This window comes from Nanorana parkeri, unplaced genomic scaffold, assembly GCF_000935625.1.
Source record: "Nanorana parkeri isolate BGI_ZX_2015 unplaced genomic scaffold, ASM93562v1 scaffold1180, whole genome shotgun sequence".
NCBI classification, from domain to species: domain Eukaryota; kingdom Metazoa; phylum Chordata; class Amphibia; order Anura; family Dicroglossidae; genus Nanorana; species Nanorana parkeri.
In genome coordinates, this window is record NW_017307448.1 from 162,917 (window position 1) to 172,293 (window position 9,377).

Below are 9,377 nucleotides of genomic sequence, written 5' to 3' on the forward strand. Positions count from 1 at the left end.
AGCTGTATACAAGCTCGGTCCTGTAATGGATACTGCGGTGACCACGTCCTATAACAGCAGCTGGAGATTGGCAGATATCAGTTACAGTGTTACATAGGTTGTCAATGTCACTGTTTTTCCCCCACAAGATTCACCCAACACATTTGCACACAAAAGTCAACTAAAAGGTGTGAATGTTGGGTGAAAGTTGTGTGAATCTTGGGTGAAAGTTGTGTGAATCTTGGGTGGAAACAGTTATAAACAGACTCTTTCTTTTCTTTTAGCAAAATTGCACCTATGCAGCCAACACGGCAACATTTAAGTAAATAGAAATCTTGGCTGCATGGTATTTTCTCAGGACGGGTCTCCTGGTGGTGACAACAGTGGGCCATGCCTGTGTAATGTGTGTTGAAATGGCCACGTGTAGTCTCCGTTGGAAGCCCGTGTGACAGGGTGACAATTGGGAGACAGGGACGGAGCATTGTCACCCTATAACAGGAACCATCATGACAGGATCAATGGGAGTATTATAATGAAAGCTGCAGAGCTTATCCCGACTGGGCAGCGGTGCTTAGCCCGTTCACACCAGATGCAGTGCGTTCCGGCCCGATTCTAGCCAGAACACAACTGCCGCGGATTGCGGGCGGCTCACTTTTTCGCGGGGCGGGGGGGTGCATTGAAGTGAATGGCACCGAAGCCACGCCCTCCGGCCGGATTGCGATTGGCCGCATGGGATCACAAGGCACATTATGCCTGCGGTCCGGTGCTGCAAGCACTATTTCGATCGCGCCGGAGCGGACCGCAGGCATAATGTGCGGCCGATCGCATTGCGGCCGGAGGGTGTGGCTTCGGTGCCATTCACTTCAATGGCCCGTCGCGCCCCCTCCTGCCCCACAAAAAAGTGAGCCGGCCGCAATGCGAGGCAGTGCGTTCTGGCTAGAATCGGGCCAAAACGCACTGCATCTGGTGTGAACGGGCCCTCAACCCCTACTGTAGGTGCCCTATGAAGAGTAGATATGGGGGGAGGGGAGGGGTTCTGCTATGCAGGGACTTATGGAAGCTGATAAAGATGTATGTAAAAGAGCAATCCATTGAATGATTCTGATTGGACTTCCTTGCATGCAGGCCGGTTCTGCATTCTATGGGGCTCATTTATTAATGGCGGACAAGCAGGCAGCGCAGTAACCCCCTTCGTTGTGGCTGCAGCATAAAAATGGGGACGCCGACGGATTAATCAGACCAAGATAAGGAGATCTCATCATATACCAGACAACATGGCTGCAATAGAGCTGACCTCCGTCCTCCCCTTCAGTCTTCTATCTGACCTCCGTCCTCCCCTTCAGTCTTCTATCTGACCTCCGTCCTTCCCTTCAGTCTTATATCCGACCTCCGTCCTTCCCTTCAGTCTTCTATCTGACCTCCGTCCTTCCCTTCAGTTTCATATCTGACCTCCGTCCTCCCCTTCAGTCTTCTATCTGACCTCCATCCTCCCCTTCAGTCTTCTATCTGACCTCCGTCCTTCCCTTCAGTCTTCTATCTGACCTGCGTCCTCCCCTCCAGTCTTGCACAGTTGCCCCGCTCTCTCTGCTTCCCCTTCATCAGGGTTTCTAGAGATAAGGAGAAGTGGATGATCGGACCAAACAAGACTGGAAGTGGAATTTGTTGCACATACAACAGCTCCGCCTCCATCACGTGGCTCCGCCCCCATCATATCCACAGAGCTCTCTCCTCTGTTTATGTGAACCTATCCGGGTCTATCGGTCTGCCAGGGTCCATACTGATCCTCCACCAAGGATTACAGTGCCAGCACCTTCACCATCAGATATACTATACAGCAGTGACATCACCGCTCTGCAGATATAAGATACAACACCGCACAGAAGTTTTCGGCAGCTGTGCTGTAAAGTGAGAATGTTTCAGAAATGAAAGTGTTCAGAGTTTATTTTTATCAATAAATGGAGAAATCTAAATCCAATCAATATTTGGGGTTATCCCCCTTTGCCTCCTTCCAATCAATATTTGGGGTGACCACCTTTGCCTCCTTCCAATCAATATTTGGGGTGACCCCCTTTGCCTCCTTCCAATCAATATTTGGTGTGACCCCCTTTGCCTCCTTCCAATCAATATTTGGTGTGACCCCCCTTTGCCTCCTTCCAATCAATATTTGGTGTGACCCCCTTTGCCTTCTTCCAATCAATATTTGGTGTGCCCCTCTTTGCCTCCTTCCAATCAATATTTGGGGTGACCCCCCCTTAGCCTCCTTCCAATCAATATTTGGGGTGATCCCCCTTTGCCTCCTTCCAATCAATATTTGGGGTGACCCTCTTTGCCTCCTTCCAATCAATATTTGGGGTGACCCCCCTTTGCCTTCTTTCAATCAATATTTGGAGTGACCCCCCTTTGCCTTCTTGCATTCAATATTTGGGGTGACCCCCTTTGCCTTCTTGCATTCAATATTTGGGGTGACCCCCCTTTGCCTCCTTCCATTCAATATTTGGGGTGACCCCCCCTATGCCTCCTTCCATTCAATATTTGAGGTGACCCCCCTTTGCCTTCTCCTAGGTACATCTCGGAGGACTGAGCTCAGGTCTTCTCTGGATGTCGGCTCCTCTAATCCTTCTGTTTCCATGTAATCCCAGACAGACCCCATGATGGTGAGATCCGGGCCCTGTGGGGGCCCAACCATCACTTCCATGACTCCATGATGGTGAGATCCGGGCCCTGTGGGGGCCCAACCATCACTTCCAGGACTCCATGATGGTGAGATCCGGGCCCTGTGGGGGCCCAACCATCACTTCCAGGACTCCATGATGGTGAGATCCGGGCCCTGTGGGGGCCCAACCATCACTTCCAGGACTCCATGATGGTGAGATCCGGGCCCTGTGGGGGCCCAACCATCACTTCCAGGACCCCTTGTTCATCTTAATGACATTGGCTGTATGTTGGGGGTGGTTGTCCTGCTGCAGAGTATATTTGGGGCCAATCACACGCCTCCCTGATGGTACGACATGATGGAGAAGTATCTGCTTGTATTTCTCAGCATTGATCCCGACCAAATCTCCAACTCCATTGGCAGAAATGCAGCAACAGACTTGCAAGGAACCTCCGCCATGCTTCACAGTTGGTGCAGACACTCATTATTGTCCCGTTCTTCATCCCTTCCCCCAAACAAACTGCGTCCTGCTACAGACAAATACTGCACATTGTGACTCCTCATTCCAGAGCACCTGCTGCATTTTTCTGCACCCCGGTCCCTATGTTTTTCGGGCATGGTTGAGTCGCTGAGCCTTGTTTCCACATCGGAGGTAGGACTTGTTGGCTGCAGAAAAATGGCAGCGGGTGCTCCGGGCTGATGTGTCTTTCACAGCGGTGGCGGTGGCAGCGGCGGCTGGGGATCGGTTTTTTCTCCTGACACCCCCGCTGATCCGGGTGAAACAAAGACATCGGCTTCCGGGATTCTCCCACTAATGGAAACAATCTTTCCAATTAGCGCTCCCCCCACCCCCGCCGAGTGAAAGCCGCGCTCCCATACAAGCTACTGCGCAAAATAATGAATCGCCCGAAAGCTGCGGCGGCGGGAGCTGACGCGCCTTTCCTCCTCTGACAAGTCAGATTGTGTCAGGAAAAGAAACAACTCGGTAACGAGACGATTCTGTGCGGCGACGCCAACATTGTAACATTGTGAGACGACAGAGGGGGAGGTGTGCCGTCAATCTTCTCCACCAGTCTACTGTCCCGCCTCCATGTATATATGGTACCCTGTGACCTGGATATTGGGCTCCTCGGGGCCCCGTCGTGGGTGAGCCAGTGCTTGAATTTTAATATGTAAGGGGGTTATTCACTAAGGAGCCGGAGGATACAGCCGTAGATTCGGCTGATCCTTCGGCTCTCTTCGGCCGCCTCTGCCCTCCACAATAGCCCATGAAGAGACAGCCGAAGCGCAGAAAAAGGTCAGCCAAAGCCGACCAATCTCCACGCAAATAACAGCTGGCTCCGCCCAGTTGTAATGACAGCTCTGCGTCCCCAAATGACCTGGCGACGCTGATCTGTCATTAAACAATGACAACTGGGCAAAGCCGGACGTGACGTCAGGGCCGGCTCCACCAAGTTCTTATTCATTGGCCCGGGACCTTCTAGAAGACTCTGGCAGGTGCCGGCCAATAGGAAACAGTTGGGCGGAGCTAGCTGTCATTGATAGCTCCGCCTAATTGTTTACTTTTGCCGGCGTTTAAAAAAAAATATTTAAAATGTTCTTTTTTTTTCTTCCTTTTTTGAAACTAAAATAATTAATTTTTAATTTTTATATTTATTTACATTTTTTAAATAATTTTTCAACTCTTTGTTTTTTTTCCATTCATTTTACATATTTTCTATTCTGCTCACTACCACAGAGGTACCGAGCAGAATAGCCGATCCTTCACTCACTGCTGCCCGGCCCCGATGTGAATATATGAGAATAGGGGCGAACGACAGCGAGTCAAAGTCCCTCTGCACTTCGGCTCAAGCAGAACATGTTCGGCTGACCAAAGGGAGTCAATGTACGGCCGATTCCAGTCAACGTACGGCCGATTCCAGTCAAGGTACGATTGATTCCAGTCAAGGTACGGCTGATTCCAGTCAACGTACGCCCGATTCCTGTCAACGTACGGCCGATTCCCGTCAACGTACGGCCGATTCCAGTCAGGGTACGGCCGATTCCAGTCAACGTACGGGCGATTCCTGTCAACGTACGGCCGATTCCCGTCAACGTACGGCCGATTCCAGTCAGGGTACGGCCGATTCCAGTCAACGTACGGGCGATTCCTGTCAACGTACGGCCGATTCCCGTCAACGTACGGCCGATTCCAGTCAGGGTACGGCCGATTCCAGTCAACGTACGGGCGATTCCTGTCAACGTACGGCCGATTCCCGTCAACGTACGGCCGATTCCAGTCAGGGTACGGCCGATTCCAGTCAACGTACGGGCGATTCCTGTCAACGTACGGCCGATTCCCGTCAACGTACGGCCGATTCCAGTCAGGGTACGGCCGATTCCAGTCAACGTACGGGCGATTCCTGTCAACGTACGGCCGATTCCCGTCAACGTACGGCCGATTCCAGTCAGGGTACGGCCGATTCCAGTCAACGTACGGGCGATTCCTGTCAACGTACGGCCGATTCCCGTCAACGTACGGCCGATTCCAGTCAGGGTACGGCCGATTCCAGTCAACGTACGGGCGATTCCTGTCAACGTACGGCCGATTCCCGTCAACGTACGGCCGATTCCAGTCAGGGTACGGCCGATTCCAGTCAACGTACGGGCGATTCCTGTCAACGTACGGCCGATTCCCGTCAACGTACGGCCGATTCCAGTCAGGGTACGGCCGATTCCAGTCAACGTACGGGCGATTCCTGTCAACGTACGGCCGATTCCCGTCAACGTACGGCCGATTCCAGTCAGGGTACGGCCGATTCCAGTCAACGTACGGGCGATTCCTGTCAACGTACGGCCGATTCCCGTCAACGTACGGCCGATTCCAGTCAGGGTACGGCCGATTCCAGTCAACGTACGGGCGATTCCTGTCAACGTACGGCCGATTCCCGTCAACGTACGGCCGATTCCAGTCAGGGTACGGCCGATTCCAGTCAACGTACGGGCGATTCCTGTCAACGTACGGCCGATTCCCGTCAACGTACGGCCGATTCCAGTCAGGGTACGGCCGATTCCAGTCAACGTACGGGCGATTCCTGTCAACGTACGGCCGATTCCCGTCAACGTACGGCCGATTCCAGTCAGGGTACGGCCGATTCCAGTCAACGTACGGGCGATTCCTGTCAACGTACGGCCGATTCCCGTCAACGTACGGCCGATTCCAGTCAGGGTACGGCCGATTCCAGTCAACGTACGGGCGATTCCTGTCAACGTACGGCCGATTCCCGTCAACGTACGGCCGATTCCAGTCAGGGTACGGCCGATTCCAGTCAACGTACGGGCGATTCCTGTCAACGTACGGCCGATTCCCGTCAACGTACGGCCGATTCCAGTCAGGGTACGGCCGATTCCAGTCAACGTACGGGCGATTCCTGTCAACGTACGGCCGATTCCCGTCAACGTACGGCCGATTCCAGTCAGGGTACGGCCGATTCCAGTCAACGTACGGGCGATTCCTGTCAACGTACGGCCGATTCCCGTCAACGTACGGCCGATTCCAGTCAGGGTACGGCCGATTCCAGTCAACGTACGGGCGATTCCTGTCAACGTACGGCCGATTCCCGTCAACGTACGGCCGATTCCAGTCAGGGTACGGCCGATTCCAGTCAACGTACGGGCGATTCCTGTCAACGTACGGCCGATTCCCGTCAACGTACGGCCGATTCCAGTCAGGGTACGGCCGATTCCAGTCAACGTACGGGCGATTCCTGTCAACGTACGGCCGATTCCCGTCAACGTACGGCCGATTCCAGTCAACGTACGGCCGATTCCAGTGAACGTACGGCCGATTCCAGTGAACGTACGGCCGATTCCAGTCAACGTACGGCCGATTCCAGTCAATTATTTTCGCAGAGATCGTATTCCGGACGGTCGAAGTCTCGGCTCCCGCCGCCATCTTTTTTTTTTCTCGCGGACCTGGGCTTGTAGGAGACACGCGGCTGGAATGATCGGTCCGCTGGTAGTAATAGAAGGAGAAGCCAACTGCTCTGGCGTGCGTGGAGCCGGCAGTTAACAGAAGCGGAATATTAAGAGGCCGTTATGCGTATGATGAGTTTTATGGAACGTCTCAGCGCAGGATCGCGGCTCTATGAACAGATGCTCGCACATCCCTCCGTGAAAGACGCAGATAGGCATTTCATGACACCGCGGGCGATCTGCGGACGCACTAACGCTGCGCACATATAAGGAAGACATTTGGCGCAATTATCTGATGGGGGAGGAGGGGGGTTGGATGTTAACTTTGTTCTTTATAAATTTTGCTTTTTTACTTTTTAGATCGGCGATGTGTGAAGATCTAACCGACCCTTGTCACATGACCGCGGCGATGTGTGAAGATCTAACCGACCCTTGTCACATGACCGCGGCGATGTGTGAAGATCTAACCGACCCTTGTCACATGACCGCGGCGATGTGTGAAGATCTAACCGACCCTTGTCACATGACCGCGGCGATGTGTGAAGATCTAACAGACCCTTGTCACATAATCGCGGCGTTGTGTGAAGATCTAACCGACCCTTGTCACATAATCGCGGCGTTTCGTAACGATCTAACCGACCCTTGTCACATGACTGCGGCGTTTCGTGACGATCTAACCGACCCTTGTCACATGACTGCGGCGTTGTGTGATCTAACCGACCCTTGTCACATGACTGCGGCGTTGTGTGATCTAACCGACCCTTGTCACATGACAACGCTTGTCCATACCCTTAAAGGGTATGTACACCCCAACAATAAACTTCCCTTAGCGTTTCCTAATATCTAATGCAAAACAATGTGTGTTGATCCCGCCAGAAAATCCACTGAGCTGACTGCGTCCCGTCCTCTCTGCCTGTGCTGCCTCAATCGGTCACACTCTTCCCAGCTACCACCGTCTACTACAGAACACCCTCCATGTTATGGAGAAGAGGAGAGGGAGGTGTTCTGCAGTCCTTGCCCTAGGGTGACAACACTGCTCCTCCATAGATAGAGTACCATTGAGGGTTGTCACCCTGGGACAGGAAGTAAGTTACCGGCAGTGATAATAAAGGTAAAAAGACACCTGAAGACCAACGCAGCCGCCACGTGTGAGGACCGGAAGCTGTGATATACAATGTAACAGGTTTGTTGGGTTCGGATTCACTATAATGAAGAGGAAAGGCACAAAAATGAACATTTTAACCCCTCGGCTCCCCCGAAAACTCCCATTATGAGCGATTCTCCCGGCAGGAAAGGTGCCGATGTCTATGGAATGTCCATGGAGGCTCATAGAAGACACAGTACAGGCATGCTGGTCATTGTAGTGCACCGTGGTCTCTGCCCCGGAATGCTGGGCGTCACCTCCTGTGGCAGGTTCTTTGTGGCACCCCCCTGCTGGGCATTTAAACCGCCCCTCCCCATCCCGCCCGCGCAGTCTGCCACACAGGAACTCCCATTGATGATCATGAGATTGATGGAAGTCCTGAATGGAAGTAAAGGAAAAGAGGAGAGAAGAGAGCGATGTGTGAAGATCTAACCGACCCTTGTCACATGACCGCGGCGATGTGTGAAGATCTAACCGACCCTTGTCACATGACCGCGGCGATGTGTGAAGATCTAACCGACCCTTGTCACATGACCGCGGCGATGTGTGAAGATCTAACAGACCCTTGTCACATAATCGCGGCGTTGTGTGAAGATCTAACCGACCCTTGTCACATAATCGCGGCGTTTCGTAACGATCTAACCGACCCTTGTCACATGACTGCGGCGTTTCGTGACGATCTAACCGACCCTTGTCACATGACTGCGGCGTTGTGTGAAGATCTAACCGACCCTTGTCACATGACTGCGGCGTTGTGTGAAGATCTAACCGACCCTTGTCACATGACTGCGGCGTTGTGTGATCTAACCGACCCTTGTCACATGACTGCGGCGTTGTGTGATCTAACCGACCCTTGTCACATGACAACGCTTGTCCATACCCTTAAAGGGTATGTACACCCCAACAATAAACTTCCCTTAGCGTTTCCTAATATCTAATGCAAAACAATGTGTGTTGATCCCGCCAGAAAATCCACTGAGCTGACTGCGTCCCGTCCTCTCTGCCTGTGCTGCCTCAATCGGTCACACTCTTCCCAGCTACCACCGTCTACTACAGAACACCCTCCATGTTATGGAGAAGAGGAGAGGGAGGTGTTCTGCAGTCCTTGCCCTAGGGTGACAACACTGCTCCTCCATAGATAGAGTACCATTGAGGGTTGTCACCCTGGGACAGGAAGTAAGTTACCGGCAGTGATAATAAAGGTAAAAAGACACCTGAAGACCAACGCAGCCGCCACGTGTGAGGACCGGAAGCTGTGATATACAATGTAACAGGTTTGTTGGGTTCGGATTCACTATAATGAAGAGGAAAGGCACAAAAATGAACATTTTAACCCCTCGGCTCCCCCGAAAACTCCCATTATGAGCGATTCTCCCGGCAGGAAAGGTGCCGATGTCTATGGAATGTCCATGGAGGCTCATAGAAGACACAGTACAGGCATGCTGGTCATTGTAGTGCACCGTGGTCTCTGCCCCGGAATGCTGGGCGTCACCTCCTGTGGCAGGTTCTTTGTGGCACCCCCCTGCTGGGCATTTAAACCGCCCCTCCCCATCCCGCCCGCGCAGTCTGCCACACAGGAACTCCCATTGATGATCATGAGATTGATGGAAGTCCTGAATGGAAGTAAAGGAAAAGAGGAGAGAAGAG

At 52.7% G+C, this 9,377-nt stretch overlaps 1 protein-coding gene across 1 annotated transcript in view; it reads right to left on the reverse strand.

Annotated features, from left to right (window-relative positions):
- LOC108796840 (brain-specific angiogenesis inhibitor 1-like) overlaps window positions 1-9,377 on the reverse strand; it is a 368,891-nt gene that overhangs the window by 126,376 nt on the left and 233,138 nt on the right. The window contains exons 24-27 of the mRNA XM_018568381.1: window positions 9,166-9,343; window positions 7,931-8,582; window positions 6,971-7,376; window positions 4,543-6,657 (exon numbers count right to left, since the gene is read on the reverse strand). Of these exons, the coding sequence (XP_018423883.1) occupies window positions 4,543-6,657; window positions 6,971-7,376; window positions 7,931-8,582; window positions 9,166-9,343 (3,351 nt within the window). The remainder of the gene's footprint in view (window positions 1-4,542; window positions 6,658-6,970; window positions 7,377-7,930; window positions 8,583-9,165; window positions 9,344-9,377) is intronic.